Consider the following 16,861-nt stretch of genomic DNA (forward strand, 5'->3'; position numbering starts at 1 on the left):
TCATGTTGTCCTCGGGTCAAATTTGACCCGTTTTCAAAGTTTTTTTTATATCAGGAAATATGGGACGCCGAAAATGTAAAACAAAAACAAACAAAAAACACGACAAAACATTAAAAAACCAACAACAAAAATGGATTTTAAAAAAACCCCGTCAAAAATAAGCACCCAAAAAGTGACAAAAACAATGAAAAAAAAAAAAAAACTAAAATGTAAAATACAAAACTTTGAAAAAGTGACTGAAACATTGAGATAGGGACAACAAAAGTGTTTTTTTCATGGTTGACTGGAAGACAACACAAGGGTTAAGGGGTATAAGGCCAAACTGAGGGGGCACAGTGGCCATGGCCCTCATAGCCCCCATGAAATTCCTGCCCCCTCCCGGACAAAAATGGGACCCACGTTTGCTTCTGTAGCTGTTGATTATGTCGAAGGGGTAACTATGTAACAATGAACTAACACTTGATGAAGGCGGCCTTGTAATTTTTGTTGTTTTAGGTCAAACTAAGAACAGAAGAGAGAATAGGTTTGTATTGTAAGTCACGTCTAAGCTTTTCAGCTTTTTTTATTCAATATACTCAAAAATAATTTTATTCAGGGTGGCACATTCTCTTTTTTTTCCTTCTGATGTATTTCATCAATGATTACTTCTTAGGTTGTCTAAGAGACGCCATGAGTAACTGACCAAGCTTGACAACATCACACTTAGTCAGAACAAATACCCTGTGGCTCTTCTTCAGGTCATTTGTGCGATCCAGTGCCATCATGCCACGAGACATGGAACCCTGCAGCTCCACGCGGACAGGACACTCCATCCTCTCTGTTACCACACTGCCGTCAATACAGGCGGCCATTGCATAGGCATCGTAAGAGACGAAGCCAGGTCCAAAGTACACGTCTCTCTTGCTCCTCATAGCATCTTTGGAGTAAGCCCAGCATTTCGATGTTATCATCTTCATAAAGACTGCAGCGGCTGCATCCTGATTGATCAACTCTTCAAAGAACTCCTGTACAAAAGAAATCAGTTTGAAGTGGAACAGCCGTGCAGCGTTACGTACAGTAGTTCTTTATTAAACATCTTACCCATGTCAGGGCATTTCTGCACGAGTATTCCCATGATGCCAGGTATGTAGGGCAGAGGAATTCTTCAAGAACAATATAGGCAGACTCTGGATCCATTGCAAAGTTAAACTCTGCACATAGTGTCATATTTCCTTTTCCTACAAAAGACAAAATCCAGTTCAACAAGCCTACATGTACAAAAATCAAACACTGTAGTCATGTCAGGTGGTATTACCTTCCATGTTGCCCCCCATAATGTACAGATCTTTGAGCTTTTGGGGAAAACGTGGATCCAGTCGGACAGCCAATGCCAGATTAGTGAGTGGGCCAAGGGCCACCAAGGAGACCTGTGGGAAGCACATTTTAATGGTACAACACCAGAGAGTAGCCTCACACACATAAGTCGTTTTCACATGTGAACTCCAGCCACATGATAGAAACGTCCTCGAAACGCCCCCACGCTTGCTGTGAATTCTCTGGACAATGAGCGGCTCTATTCACACATGAGCTCAATCGGATATTTAACACACTTTGTACTCCGGAGCTGGCAGGGTAAAGTTCGTTAAATGTCCACTCAAACTGATTCGGACATTTGCGTTCTCACATGCAGCTCCTCTGGGTAATGTCTAGATAAGTTCTGTGCAGTGCATGTGTGAAAGGAGCTCCAGACAGACCAAAGAGAGGTTTCTCACCTGCTTCTGGTTCTCGGTCACCAGCCTAATCATTGCATTGACTGCATGCTCTCTCTGGATCTTCAGCTCCCACTGTGGGTCTTTGTCTTTAATCACATCCCCGAGTCCATCTGTTCCAAAGGGGTTTCTGACTGGGTTACTGGCTCCAACCAGAGGACCACCAGAACCTCGAAACACTGGAATCTGCAGAAAAAAAAGTGTGCAGTTTTCAGTGGGATTTGTTGGCAGACATGCAGATCTAACATAAGCCTCTTGCATGTTACATTAAAAACTAGAGATGCTATGATACCATTGTTTTCCTTCCCGATACCTGATCTTGCTTCTCGGCCGATACAGAGTTCCAATCCGATACTAGTGTGTTAAAAAATACATATACAGTATTTTATATTGTTTTAACAGCTACTACTACTACTACTATCCCTGTATGGATGTGATATGCTTGCTATCATTGTTTTAAACTTTGTGAAACATGAACAAACACAAACAATGAACGCCATAGAACTTTCTTTTGTTATCCAGTTTGACAGTCAGTCATAACAGAAAAAGAACATAAATAAACTACTTTAAAGTAGATTCTCTTCGGGGCTAAATTACTGATACATACTGACTGATAATTACTGATACTGATAAATGGGGTTATTTAGGCGGTATCGGAGGCTTTTCCGATCCTGGTATTGGTATCTGAACATCTCTATTAAAAACATAAATTAAGCTTGTCAAAAAAATTTGTATGTCTGTAATATATCATTTAATTTTGTCAGTAATTTTACATTTATTTGATAGTTGTAAGGTGTACATATCTGGCAGAGTAGGGCGGGACATTCCTTCGCCAAACTAGGAAACGCAAATTTGTGTACTGGGCATCTTCCAAGTCTCAGGCTAGTGAGCACACATAATAATTCCAAAGCACAGCACCCATCTCCTATCTACAGCCTTTTTAACAATGACCACCATCTTCTAACTACAACCAAATAGGTTTTGTGGCTAAACCTAAGAAAAGCTTCAACAAAGATGTGGCAGACCAGAAAACAGTCATATGAATCATTTTGTCACAGTTTTCAAAGACATATAATGTCATCCTGCTAAAAGGGGCCAGAGATCAGTAAGAGTTTTGGAAGGACATGACCAACCTATTTAATTGTTTATGTTGGAGAACGTGTTGAACGTACAAAGTCAAAACTACTGAATGGGAAAACAATGAGTGATACAAGGATGAGTTTATATGTGCAGGTATACAATTGTTGTTCTGGTTGTTTAAAGAAAGCTTCAGTAAACTTACCCCCTCACGCTCACAGACGGCGAGCACCCTCAAAACATTCTGACACACATTCTCAACTGCTGCGTTCCCAAACACACAGGTGATGCCCACAACCTGGATGTTGGGTGCTGCTAAGGCCATCATTATAGCCTGAGCATCATCTATGCCGCAGTCTGTGTCGATGATCACCTGCTTCCTGGCCATGTTCACCTACAACATTTCAATTTACAAAAGCAGTCAGAAATACTCCCTCAGGCTGTTTGGTTACAGGGAAGAAGCACATGGGAGAAAGTTAGCTGTATCTGAAGTATCTTTTATATAGACCTTAGTGGTCCCCTAATACTGTATTAGAAAAGAGACTTCAGATACAGTATTAGGGACCACTAAGGTCTATATAAAAGAGACTTCAGATACAGTATTAGGGGACCACTAAGGCCTATATAAAGAGACTTCAGATACAGTATTAGGGACCACTAAGGTCTATATAAAAGAGACTTCAGATACAGTATTAGGGGACCACTAAGGCCTATATAAAGAGACTTCAGATACAGTATTAGGGGACCACTAAGGTCTATATAAAAGAGACTTCAGATACAGTATTAGGGACCACTAAGGTCTATATAAAAGAGACTTCAGATACAGTATTAGGGACCACTAAGGTCTATATAAAGAGACTTCAGATACAGTATTTGGAGACCACTAAGGTCTATATAAAAGAGACTTCAGATACAGTATTAGGGACCACTAAGGTCTATATAAAAGAGACTTCAGATACAGTATTAGGGGACCACTAAGGTCTATATAAAGAGACTTCAGATACAGTATTAGGGGACCACTAAGGTCTATATAAAAGAGACTTCAGATACAGTATTAGGGGACCACTAAGGTCTATATAAAAGAGACTTCAGATACAGTATTAGGGGACCACTAAGGTCTATATAAAAGAGACTTCAGATACAGTATTAGGGACCACTAAGGTCTATATAAAAGAGACTTCAGATACAGTATTAGGGACCACTAAGGTCTATATAAAGAGACTTCAGATACAGTATTAGGAGACCACTAAGGTCTATATAAAAGAGACTTCAGATACAGTATTAGGGGACCACTAAGGTCTATATAAAGAGACTTCAGATACAGTATTAGGGGACCACTAAGGTCTATATAAAGAGACTTCAGATACAGTATTAGGGGACCACTAAGGTCTATATAAAGAGACTTCAGATACAGTATTAGGGGACCACTAAGGTCTATATAAAAGAGACTTCAGATACAGTATTAGGGGACCACTAAGGTCTATATAAAAGAGACTTCAGATACAGTATTGGTAAACTCAATTCATCCTTTCCAACATTTATCAAATATGTCTGTCTGTTCTATTACAAAAATATCATGCATGTCTGCTAATGTGGGTGGTCCTTAATTTCAATGTCTTTTTTTGTTTATAAAGTAGGTCGAGGTGCTTTATAAATACTGGGAAAGTATTAAAACACTCAATCCACATAGAAATACACACAGCCTGTATTCAGAATCTGTGCCTTTTTAAAGAGCCGTCAGGACTTCTGTACGGTTGTGATGTCACAGGGACGTCGTTAGGCCTATTTTAGGGGGGCTGAAGCTACCCCAAAATGTTCCTAAGTCCCCCCAAATAATAATAAGAAAAATAATAATTTGATTCTTTTTTTTTTCTTTACAGTGCACTCTGTATCACTCACTACGTGGAATCAATCTTTCTTCACCATTCATCTGTTGGTGTCGTCGTGCACTGCAGTCTGTTTTATTTTTTATTTCACCAACTGTCAGCTGGTGGAAACGGCTGTTTTAGAGAGAGGCTCACAGCGGCCGCTGGCACGGTAACGGTATGTGGACGAGGGAGGTAGAGAGGTCCGTGTACTTGGTGGCCAACGGATTTTCGTTTTGAAAGGAAAAAAACAAAAACGAAAAACGGCCAGTTTCCCAATTACCATTGTAAATAGGAAAACAAAAAACGGAAAACAACCCATTATTCGTTTTTTGTTTTGATATTAAAAAACGGAAAACAATCTCGTTATCCGATTGTCTTTGATGTATTTGTAGATGGAACTCGGAAATTAAAATACGTGTGTATAAGTCGTATTTGTCGGTACACGATCCGTTCTGCCTGCACGATCCGTTCTGCACATGTGCAAGATAATACTGTTTTACGTATCCATACGACCTGCACGATCTGTTCCACGCTAGCCTATGGCTAGCCTCCACCAGGAAGCTAACGTTAGTTTAGCTAACAGCTAATTCGGCTAACCGCTAGCTGACAGCTAGATTCAGTCTAAAATAACGTTAACTCAAACGTAATGGGAAAAGCAGGCTACAGCTAAATTAAGACTTCACAGTAATAACAATAAAGACAAGTATTGAGTGATTGTATTTTAAATGAGCACAAGTAAAGTAGAACTGACGTAACAGCTGTTATATATGTTAGGTGTTTGTTATATATGTCAACGTTTATTTTCAAGTTTTATTTTGAGGGTCTTTTAAAGTTATTACATGCTGTCTCAGCTAGCAGTTAGCCGAATTAGCTGTTAGCTAAACTAACGTTAGCTTGGCTGTGGAGGCTAACTGCAGACCGCTACAATCAGCTAGCAGTTAGCCGAATTAGCTGTTAGCTAAACTAACGTTAGCTTGGCTGTCGACCGGAAGCGTGGAACAGATCGTGCAGTGTCGTAAATCCTCGTACAACCGCGCATGCGCGAACATTTTGCGCATGTGCAGAACGGATCGTGCAGGCAGAACGGATCGTGTACCGACAGTACCATGTGTCAACTACGACCAAACATTACAACTTTTTTATTAAATCTTTTTTTATTAAATCTTTATTATACAATAGTCATAGCTACAAACATTCGAAACTTGTCACTGATCCAAAACCGTGTAGCGACATCGTTGTTGTGTTGTTTACGTTAATGTTTTTACCTTTAATACTTCGTCTTGACTAATAACCATAGACTGTCTATTATTAATGCGATGAAGTGTAAACGTACATAAGTGTCCTTTTGAAGATGGGATGACAGCTCTCCCAGCCACCACTGCTGTACACCACTATAGTAGCTACATGCTAACGGCAGTAACCACTATAGTAGCTACATGCTAACGGCAGTAACCACTATAGTAGCTACATGCTAACGGCAGTAAACACTATAGTAGCTACATGCTAACGGTCATCTTAGCTGGCAATGTTGTTAAATTCTCCCCAATTCCTGCTGAAACATGTCCGATTGTGTAGTGTTTGGTTCAGAAGCCTTTATCTGTGATTTTTGACATTAGAAAGTGCTGCTTCGTTCCACTACAATCTAACATTAGCATACTCATAACTATTGTAGCTGCATGCTAACGCGACATAGCGGAGCATATATAGCTAGCTATGTACGTATGTAGCAGGACTTTGTACCGTAAAAATCACCAATAAAGGCTTCTAAACCAAATACTAAACAAATACAAATACAGTAAAGTGACCGGAATTAGGGGTGAAATGTCCAGCATTGAGCTACATAATAGTTAGCTAGGAGTTAGCTGGTCTCTCACAGAGATCTCATTTGTAGCCCTGTTTTACCCGATACTTTCATAAAAGTACAAACACATGAAGTGAGAGGTATACACATGCTTAAACTTTATTAAAAGCATGGTTAACCTGAAGCAGGACGGAGTCATGACTTAAAACACCAAAGCAAGGGTTCTAGCTCAGGCTAGCTAGCGTTAGCAAATTACCTTCAAAGTTGCAAAGAAATGATGAAACGTAAAATTTGAAGCCTTTATTTAATTTGCTACATGGTGTTGTACTGGATGGCCGGACGACGCTCCGTATATCATTAACAGATACTTGAGGCAACTCCAGCAAACACCTTGTAAACTTCATCTCTGCCATCATAACGGTCTACTGTCACTGTCTAATGTTTTCTTCCGGTAACCGGGAATGTCCAAACATCCTTACGCCAATGCGTGCATAGAGCTGTGAAGTTTGCCGGTGTTCGCGCAAGCGTAGAACTGATCAGGCAGTGCACAGAACGGATTTTACAGGCGGTACGGATCTGGTACTGACAAAGGAATAAGATTTATACACATTTTAATTTCCGAGTTCCATCTACAAATACATCAAAGACAATCGGATAACGAGATTGTTTTTCGTTTTCCGTTTTTTAATATCAAAACAAAAAACGAATAATGGGTTGTTTTCCGTTTTTTGTTTTCCTATTTACTAATGGTAATTGGGAAACTGGCCGTTTTTCGTTTTTGTTTTTTTCCTTTCAAAACGAAAATCCGTTGGCCACCAAGTACACGGACCTAGAGAGTTACTGAAGAGAGAGAGAGCGCCAGGCAGCATTACAACAAAGCAGCAAATCAGAGAAATTAAATGTTGATTTATGACTCAAAATGCAACTGTAGCAAGTATCTCACTATCATCAACGTTATCCAAATTCATAATTAGAAACAACAAATAATATATCCAGCTACAAAAAAGCCGTAAAGTCGAAGGTTAGACAGAAGTACAAAGAGTCAATGGCTATGAAGATGATCCACCGTCTGGTCTCTTCTCATTGGTTTAAACTGGCAGCTTTCAGAACGCTGCAGACCGCTGTGTTGCAGTAGCTGCAGGATTTATCTTGTCTCATCGCTAATCTCTGGTCTGGACTTGCTACCACACACACAGTGAGTGATACAGAGTTAAATTGTAAGTTGTTGTTAATGACTTTTACTTGCTTCACTTCAGCTACATTTACTTGAGGTAAAGATAAAGGAATATTTTAGTTGACTATAGAAACCAATAGTCTAGCTAGTGTAAACGAGTGAAATACAAGAAATAGCTTGCCTAGTAAGGTATCCAAAGCTCTCTATTCTTTACCATTAATATAGCCTGCTTTCTCTATAGTATTAAAATCAATATCAGTCCCTAAATATCATAGTGTCACTGTTAATGCTATTGTACCAGTATATCCTTCAATTCATTGAACACATGGATACTGGAAGATATTTTAGGAGAGAGAGAAAGAGAGGCACCAAGGCATAGCCTAAACTAAATTATTTCATGATATTTATTATATTTGCTTGATTCTGACCAACTTAACTTTCTGCATTCCTTTGCTGTAATAAATTAAACAAGTATGTAGATTGCCTAAATGTAGACTAGGCTATATATGAGCATACATAGATACATAGATAGATGCATACATACATACTAGAACTTTTATTCATCTTGCCATCAGGTTATTAAATTCAGACATACTTTAAATCCTGGTCAACCATATTGCACCGAGCTAGTTCAGCGTATCATGCCTGACTGGAGTAGTGTGTTTTTCTTTAGGAGTGGGACGGGCAGACAGCATGTTGCCTGTTTCATCATTTGGGCTGCCTTGTTGAGTGCAGCGGCACTGAGAACATTATATTTCACATAATTGAAGCTCTTTTTTAAAAAATGAAATAGGATTAGTCCAACGAATCGTTCCGTTTGTTTCAATACGAATACGTGTATCATTACACCCCTAGTAATTAGATAGTCTTATTTTGACCTGCAACTGATCTAATAGAGAGAGGAATTAGGTATGGTATTACTTTACCACACATTTACACAGGCAGATAGATAAGCGGTTAAGTCTTAGCCTAAAGAAGAACTCAGCAGGAGCACACTCTGGCCTAGTAAATCCCCCCCCCCCCATGCAGCTTTGATGGATCTAAAAGCTAAATTTAGAGTTTGGAAGTAAGATTTTGCAAGGGAACGTTTTGCATAGCCTCGGGGCTAAGCCCCCCCTGTCTTTCAATCCTAGTGACGTCACTATATATATAGGTAGAAAGTGTCGTTAAAGTGCTGATACAGTCATTCCCCGGCTGCAATGATGGTGCTGAGGCGCAGAGAGCGCAGATGCAGAACACCCTGAAACGCTGGCCAATCAGAGCAGACTGGGCTTTTTCGATAAGGGGGCTTAAAGAGACAGGCGCTAAAACGGAGTGTTTCAGACAGAGAGAGAGAATACATGTATATTCAGATGGACAGTATGAGAAAAATATTTAAAATGTTCCAGGAGAAACCCAAAAAGTATGAAAAAATTAGTATAATATTTCACTTTTACTGGTGACCAGCATTATTCTAAACAGCCTACGTTTTAGGAAAGCCAAGAAGCTGTTATGGCATCCTATTTAGGTCAATCTTAATTTTTTTGAACTTTTCCCATGCTATGTCTGATCGTCTTGCAGTTTCCCAGAGCATTCCCAAAACACATGGTAGTGATTTGCTCTTCTCCAGCATCCTGTCTGCCTCACCCTAAGGAAGCATCTGACCAGTACTTTCCACTTGAACTCTCTCCATGACAGGGAGTTGGCCAACGGCCATTGCTTGATCGTTTAAGTTGTCCCACTTCTCTATTGATAATACAAAGTTTTCCCTCGCTTTCCCACTTTGATTGTTTTAGCTTTTAAACGATTTAAGCCCGCTATCCAGTGAAAATGAATAGACAGACTTACCTTCTTTGATGGAAAGTCAGTCGCTCCTGTGATTGGTTTAAAATGTAGGATCATTCCAAGGTTTACTAACACGGGATGTAAGCACTAAGACAGTGATATGTATATAATATTTGAAGTACATTTTATATAAAACAATAAGATACGGTCTTCAATACGGCAAATTACGTTTGGATCTGACCTCATCGTTTACTTGAGTGTTTTAATTGTATAATCTAGCTTTGATTATTTTTTGGACACCGCGGTTGCTACTCAGAATGGTACAGTCCTTTAAACCTGCACGGGAAGAGGATACGGGTAAGGAGGGCGATGTGTCGTAATTATTATCGTTATTTTTTTAAATGTAGCAGTGTAATGTGCACCTACGTTTAGTGATATGTGGTTAGCTCGACGCTTTGCTAATTCCCAGGCCCGCTCGGTACTAAGCCATTGCACGTAGTATGGTGGAAGAAATAACGTAACAACTGGGTGTGTTTACATCTGCTAACTACTACAGCACTGCTAGCTGCTAGACTACAGCGGCGTCACATGTTCAATGTTACGTTCATGTCCAATAACCCCGCAGCTAGCTACATACGGGTGATAAGAGACACTGCAGGCTGTTTTCATAATAGGTGACTTATTATAGTTTAAAGGTAATATAATGCACGATGCTGTCTAAAGTGGCTGTGAGTTAAGCAATGACATTCAGGGTTATTGCTGGTTTGAATTTGGTCCTTAGCTTTGGATTATAATCATAGACAGTATATGAGAAGATTATAATGCCTTTGCTTCCTCTTTGAAATTGTGTAAGTGCTTGGTGTCTTATTTATGAGTTTATTTTTTCTGATATTTAATTTCTACATAACCCCCTCCCCCCTAGTCCTTTTTATTTTAGTTTTTTTAATTTATTTATCTATATATTTTATTGTCTTCTCAAGATCTAATATTATATTCCCTTGTGTGTATTTGATTGAATACATCCTCTACGAGACATTAAGCTTATGTTTGTAAGTTCTTCAATAATAAAAAAGAAAAAGAAAAGAAAAAAGGATCAGATGTTCCCTGAGTGCACAGTGTTGGGTCTCTATTGCATTAGCTCCATCTTCCTTTTGTATCTCTATAGTGTTTCTAAAAATGATTGTCCTTTCATCATCAGAAAAGACAGCCATCACTTCAACATCCCAGTCAGCCTCAGCTAATTCTGCCATCGGTCATAGAAGTGGCTGTCCGATGCCTAATACGTCAGAAGGTCAAGGAGCAAACCTATCTGGGCCAGCGGAACCGTCGGAGCTGCAAAGGCCCACTGATGGGGAGGAGGAACGCGGTCTGATCAGCTCCCTTGCCCGGGACGCTGCAAGAGTCAGGAGGGCTTCGAGTGCAGAACTCCACTTGCCGTGGACCTGCCCGGTCACACACTCCCGTGAGAAGTTCTACACCGTCTGCTCAGATTATGCTCTTCTCAACCAGGCTGCCTCAGTGTACTGTCCCCCAAATGCAGCCAGGGATGTTGTCCCGAACAAGCAGGATGAGGGGCCGTCACCTGTGAAGCCCAAACACACCGCTGACTTCTGCGCTGGCCAGTCTGGAGGGGCCCATGTGGGATCAGATGGGGACTGTGACATGGTGGAAGGGTCCTCTGGCCACACTAAACCTATCTTGGCCTGGGAGATTGATACCACAGACTTCAACGCTGTGCTCACTAGAAAAATAAGAACAAGTAAGAAACATATTAGATAGAAGCCTGTCGTAAAAATGATGTACACAATTGGTCTGGCTTGCCATCACCCAAAGCTGCCTCTCCTGTTTTAAATACCATGAAACATTTTGTTGAACAATTAAATAGAGCTGGGCGATATGTAGAAAATCAAATATTGCAGTATTTTTGACCAAATACTTTGAAGTCGATATTGCGGCGATATTGTTGGGTTGAGTATTGGTGCTTTCATAAAATATTAACACAATGAGAGTTTTGATAAATAATCATCTGTAATGTAGATATGACTAAGGTGGTAAAGGCAAATAATAAAACAGCTGGAACAGTCTGGTAAGTTCAGACAATGACATCACTTTACTGTAACGCAGCGTTTAAAACCAGGAAAAGACAACACTTGTGTCATATCACGATATGACGATATCCAGAATTTATAACGATATCTAGCCTCAGATATTGATGTCGATATATTATGGATATATTGCCCAGCCCTACATTTAAACCATGGTTTAGTCTCCATTGACTGATGCTGTGTTTCAGGCAATGTGAAGAAATGCAGCACCAAGAAGATGAAGTCATCAGACCGACCCAGCCGGAATCTGCAGGACGTCCCTCCTCACGCCTCGCTGGACGAGATCAAAGACAGAAAAGTCCTCGACCTCAGAAGATGGTAAAGTTCTATTTAGTGCCCCAACTGTTTTTAAACCAGAGAAACCCATACATCAGGCTGTAAGAGTGCTCTTAGTTCCAAAACGTTTACATTTATAGTTTATTACACACATTTCTCTAAACTGAGTTCACTTTCTAAAAACTGTTTAGGCAGTTATTCTAACCGACATGCAGCTTCCTTCCTGAGACCATTTAGCAGAGCCAGCGTCGCTGCGTCCGGAGCTTAGCACCGCCCAAGACGATTGTGATTGGTTTTTTTAAAGAACTACAAACAACCAAGAGGTTTTTTTTTCCCCTATCCTGGAATATATGTGTGGTGTAGCCAGAATATCTCCACTGTGGAGATAGGTCTGGCAATGCGAGACTACCAGAATACTGACATTTATGCTCCAACCAGAACACTTTATCACTCATTACAGAATGATCTAGAAAAACACCAACAACAGGTAGCACTACATTATGTATCACTATTGTTTTTTATTTATTTTGCATAAATCAAGAGTCCACTACAGCAAAAAGAAGGTGCACTTCAGTGTATTTTTAGGAGTAATTCCAAGTGCACAAAATCAAATAAAGTAATTCCAGTAATGCAATACAAACCTGTACATATCCACTGTACACACATGTTTAGGATAGTTACAGACATAGAGATACCTGCAGTGGTAGTCAACCCTGTCTTCTGCATCGTCTGCATCACACCTTATGTATCCTCTCTTGCAACGCACCCAGGAAAAGGATCTTTTGTTCAGACATCCAGTATTCGCTGTGTCCAAGATGGACATCTGATCATGTGGCTGCTGATCATAACCTTTCCCCCTCCCCTGAGGAAAAGAATTCCTCTGTGAGGTTGAGGAATGGAAAGTAAGGTGGAAGGAAAAGATGGATCCAGGTGCCTAAAAGAAAGTCTTGAAACAACACATCATCCCCTTACAATTATTACATTACTACTATATAGATGTAGATGTAACAGAATGTAGCAAGTTGTAGTCTAATTTTCAGTTATTTTGTGTTGTGTTTTGAGCATAAATTGAACTGTTTTTACAATAGCATGTAAACATTTGCAAAATATAGTGTGAATCCACAGATTTGGTGGTGGTGGGAGTGAGAAAACAGTTCACGAGTTTTAAAAAGATGTGGTCATTGAATGCATTTTGGGTCAAATGGGCTGCACGATATGAGGCAAATATGTGATAACATTGTTAATATCGCGATAACGATATTACTTGCGATAAATAAACAGATGTTAAAGTGTACTCATTTCTTCTGCGTTCAGTATTCTGCTAAAATACAACAAATTTCTTGTTGAATTTAAAACTAATGAGAGGAAATAATTTCCAACATTCTTTTATGGAACAAATTGAACATTGAATTGAATATAAAAGGCAGCACTAAAAAAGAATAACAGTTACATTTTAAAGTGCAGTTTTCTACTGATATGTCCTTTCAACTAACACAAAAAAATCTCGGAGTTTCGCGATATGTCGCAGCCAGTTGATAAAAAAGCGATCTATTGTGCAGGCCCAGTGTCAAAGCAATGCAGGTGGGAAAGATTGTGGCCGATCCTTCTCACCCTGGACACAAACTGTTGGAACCTCTCCCCTCTGATGATAGAAGGTTGCGGTCCATCAGGACCAAAACCTCACGCCTCTGCAGTCAGCCTCATACCAAGGCCCTGGACCTGATCCTGATGGAAAATGATCCAGTTTAATCCCAAATGACCTCTGTTGTGCTGACTGTGTGAAGAGTTTTGAAGAAGTGAGCTTAGTATTGACTCTATCGAGAAATTACTATTGCAATATGATATATTCTGGGGATTTGTTTTGTATATTCTGGGGATTATTTTGTTTACTTCAGGTACTGCATCAGTCGGCCACAGTACAAGACTTCATGTGGAATCTCTTCCCTGGTTTCCTGCTGGAACTTCTTGTACAGCACTCTGGGTGCAGGGAGGTGAGCAGCACGTAACGACGTCCATCAGACTTCTTTTTTTAAAAAAAAATACAGCTCCTCGCAAGCTAAGTGTATATGTATTTGCATTGCTAGTCTACCACCCATCTCTCAGGAGGAGGCTCTGCATATTCTGGGTTTTCAGCCGCCTTTTGAGGAAATCAAGTTTGGCCCTTTCACTGGCAATGCTACACTCATGCGGTACACAAAGCTGCTTCTAGTCTTTTTAAACAACCACTACATTTTAGGAAATTTATGCAGCACGATAATCAATGCATTTTTCTTTTCAGGTGGTTCAGACAAATCAATGACAATTTCCGGGTGCGAGGTTGCTCCTACATTCTGTACAAACCACATGGAAAAAACAAGACAGCAGGAGAGACGGGTGAGTCCTGCAGCTGTCCAACTCAGCGCCATGTCTACTCATAAAGGGATAACCACTCAATACCTTCTTTTTTTTTAGCTGAAGGAGCGTTGATGAAACTGACGCAAGGGCTGAACGACGAGTCCATGGCCTACATCTACCACTGCCAGAACCACTACTTCTGCCCGGTGGGCTTTGAAGCTACGCCACTCAAAGCAGCAAAGGCTTACAGGTAGGTCACATCGCTGCAGTTATAGTTGGACAAAACAAGACAACTTTTGCAAATGTCACCTTGGACTGACTTCTGACATATCATAGACTAAGTAATAATTTAAAAAAAATCAGCAGAAATAATCAACCTAAAGTTTAAAATCTAAAGATATTCAGTTTGGAATTATATAAAACAGAGAGAAGTAGAAAATCATCACGATAGAAGAATATAAGAGAAGCTGAAACGAGTTTTTTCACCATTTTTTGCTTAAAATCAGTTGCTGATTTTTCTGTTGAAACTGATGAGTGGTGTTTTTTTGTGCAAAGGGGCCCTCTCCCCGCAAACGAAATGGAGCACTGGATCCTTATTGGCGAGCCCAGCAGGAAACACCCAGCTATTCACTGTAAAAAGTAAGCTCTCTGTCTGTCTTCGGTCTCCTTATTTGATCCTGTACTGTATTATTATGTATGTTTCAGCTGTTCAACATGAAGCCTCTTTTCAGATGGCAGGACATTGTGACGGACCTCAACACACAGAATCCAGAATACCTGGACATTCGTCACACAGAGAGGGGGATCCAGCGCCGCAAAACCAAAAAGGTTCCCCCCTTCTCACACCTGTTATTTAAAATGTTTCTGATTATGTTAAAGAGTAACTACTGTTTTTTTCAACCATTTTCCTATGTTTTTTGTGTCTAAGTGACTGATGGGAACAACAATCTTTGACATTGGTCCAGTATTAAGAGAGATCTCTGCAGTCGGCAGCGGAGAAACAAGCTTTAATGTTGTCAGACACTTAGAATATTAATCTGAGCCTGTCAAAACAAGCACTTTTGTGAAGGTAAATACAAGCTGTTGTCCTATTAACTTACATTGTAGCTTGTTTCTCCACTGCCGACTGCAGAGATCTCTCTTAATACTGGACCAATGTCAAAGATTGTTGTTCCCATCAGTCACTTAGACACAAAGACATAGGAAAATAGGGTCCAGGTTGAAAAAAACGGTAGTTACCCTTTAACATGTATGGGTCAGAGCCTAACTGAGTGAATGTTGGGTGGCTCACAGGTGGGCGGCAACCTGCACTGCATCATGGCCTTCCAGAGGGTGAACTGGCAGAAGCTCGGCCCCTGGGCTCTGAACCTGGAGAACCTACGCCACGACTTCCACTACCACGGCACGGAGCGGGCGCACGGAAGCGTCGCTGAGGAAGCCGAGGAGAGAGCGGCATCCAAGCGCCTGGCCTTCCTGGGACGCTCGCACAGTATGGGCAGTCAGAAAGACAGCAGCTGGAAACGCCTGTCCAACGCTACAGAGTACAGACAGAGGAGCTCCCCTGACAGCGATCTCGAAGAAGACATCACGGACTGAAAAGGTTTATTGGGACACAAACGGGGAGGGGGGGCGGTTAAATAACAGACAATACAAGTACAGAAGTTCCCCTTTAAAAAGATAGTTCTGGTGTTACTCTTATATTACTTATATTTCCCATGCAAAGACTAAAACCAACAATGTGTTAGTATGTCTCTTAATACTCCCTGACTTCCGTACCCTGTCTCTGGCACTCAGCCCAGAGCCCATTTAGTACTACTGAAGACGTAAATTGTAAATCCTTTAAATGTATAGTTTCATTGTTAAACCTGCAATAATTGTTGATGGGGTTTTTTTTTGCCAGCAGGGGGCAGCAGAAACACGTGAACACAACATTGACCATATCACCTTTTGAGTTTTTGGCAAACAGTTATTTACATATCCAGCAGATACGGAGCAACATTAGCATTAGAGCTTGTTCATTTGATGAATGTACAGTAAGTCCAATATTCAATAGGCAAATACCTGTCTCTTCAGGTGCTAAATGCTCAACGAGTTGGCCAGCTCGCCACTGTGTCTGTTGTTGGTGCTGAGCAGGTAGTGTATAGTGGGATTTTTCGAGATTTTACTCTTTTACTGAGAGCAGATGCCTGAAAGCCACGCTGTGAAAGCAGTGAGAGTGAACCAAAACAGTAAAGTTGCGGCCGGACAGTTAAACAATGAGCTGAAACTCACTATAAAACTCCTTAAAGCTGAGGGGACTAGCTGATTTGAGCGATAATTGTCTGTATGTTCATCACTAGGAGCAACCCCTTTCACATTGTCATTTAATACAGTGTGATTATAAAACATATCGCTTATCGGAGTAAATGGTGCATTTGTTTGGGACTATTTTCTAAACTACAGTGCCCATGTTGATTGTAATGAAGGAACCCAGTGCCACAGTGTGGCTCATTGATGTGTTTTGATGGTGTTTTTGGAACAATGGAGCTCTACGGCACAGAGGAGTAAGATATATCAGGCTCTGAATACACACACGCTTGTTAATAGGATCAATTCATTGTTGGCTTTGGTCTTTTTGTGGGATTTGTTGAAAATAAGAAGAAAAAAATATCTGTACTTAATTCATGTTTTTTAAGACAATCAGATGTGGATTCAACTCAACTGTTATTTTTGTT

The 16,861-nt window shown here is 40.4% G+C and overlaps 2 protein-coding genes across 8 annotated transcripts; one reads left to right on the top strand and one right to left on the bottom strand.

The window, feature by feature from the left end:
- Positions 1-303: 303 nt before the first annotated feature.
- si:ch211-201h21.5 (uncharacterized protein LOC555526 homolog) lies at positions 304-10,051 on the bottom strand. Of its 3 annotated transcripts, none has more exons than XM_031311862.2 (6): positions 9,496-9,664; positions 3,031-3,219; positions 1,752-1,934; positions 1,295-1,406; positions 1,081-1,217; positions 304-1,004 (listed from the first exon to the last, which is right to left on the bottom strand). In XM_031311862.2, exons 1-6 carry the CDS (start codon positions 9,547-9,549, stop codon positions 642-644), a joined length of 1,038 nt encoding a protein of 345 aa, XP_031167722.1. In that variant the 5' UTR covers positions 9,550-9,664; the 3' UTR covers positions 304-641. The 3 variants fall into 3 exon arrangements, with proteins under 3 accessions (XP_031167722.1, XP_031167723.1, XP_035863216.1); XM_031311863.2 differs by lacking the exon at positions 9,496-9,664 and adding an exon at positions 9,954-10,051 and having other exon boundaries at positions 642-1,004; XM_036007323.1 differs by lacking the exon at positions 9,496-9,664 and adding an exon at positions 9,859-9,983 and having other exon boundaries at positions 642-1,004.
- Positions 9,588-16,785, top strand: LOC116058901 (basic immunoglobulin-like variable motif-containing protein). Of its 5 annotated transcripts, none has more exons than XM_031311854.2 (10): positions 9,588-9,789; positions 10,631-11,191; positions 11,726-11,855; positions 13,709-13,804; positions 13,898-14,002; positions 14,092-14,186; positions 14,265-14,397; positions 14,703-14,786; positions 14,879-14,975; positions 15,441-16,785. In XM_031311854.2, the coding sequence occupies exons 1-10, from the start codon at positions 9,750-9,752 to the stop codon at positions 15,741-15,743; spliced, it is 1,644 nt and encodes a 547-aa protein (XP_031167714.1). In that variant the 5' UTR covers positions 9,588-9,749; the 3' UTR covers positions 15,744-16,785. The 5 variants fall into 5 exon arrangements, with proteins under 5 accessions (XP_031167714.1, XP_031167718.1, XP_031167715.1 ...); XM_031311858.2 differs by having other exon boundaries at positions 9,774-9,960; XM_031311855.2 differs by lacking the exon at positions 9,588-9,789 and adding an exon at positions 10,038-10,106.
- Positions 16,786-16,861: the final 76 nt, after the last annotated feature.

This window comes from Sander lucioperca, chromosome 11 (genome assembly GCF_008315115.2).
Source record: "Sander lucioperca isolate FBNREF2018 chromosome 11, SLUC_FBN_1.2, whole genome shotgun sequence".
NCBI classification, from domain to species: domain Eukaryota; kingdom Metazoa; phylum Chordata; class Actinopteri; order Perciformes; family Percidae; genus Sander; species Sander lucioperca.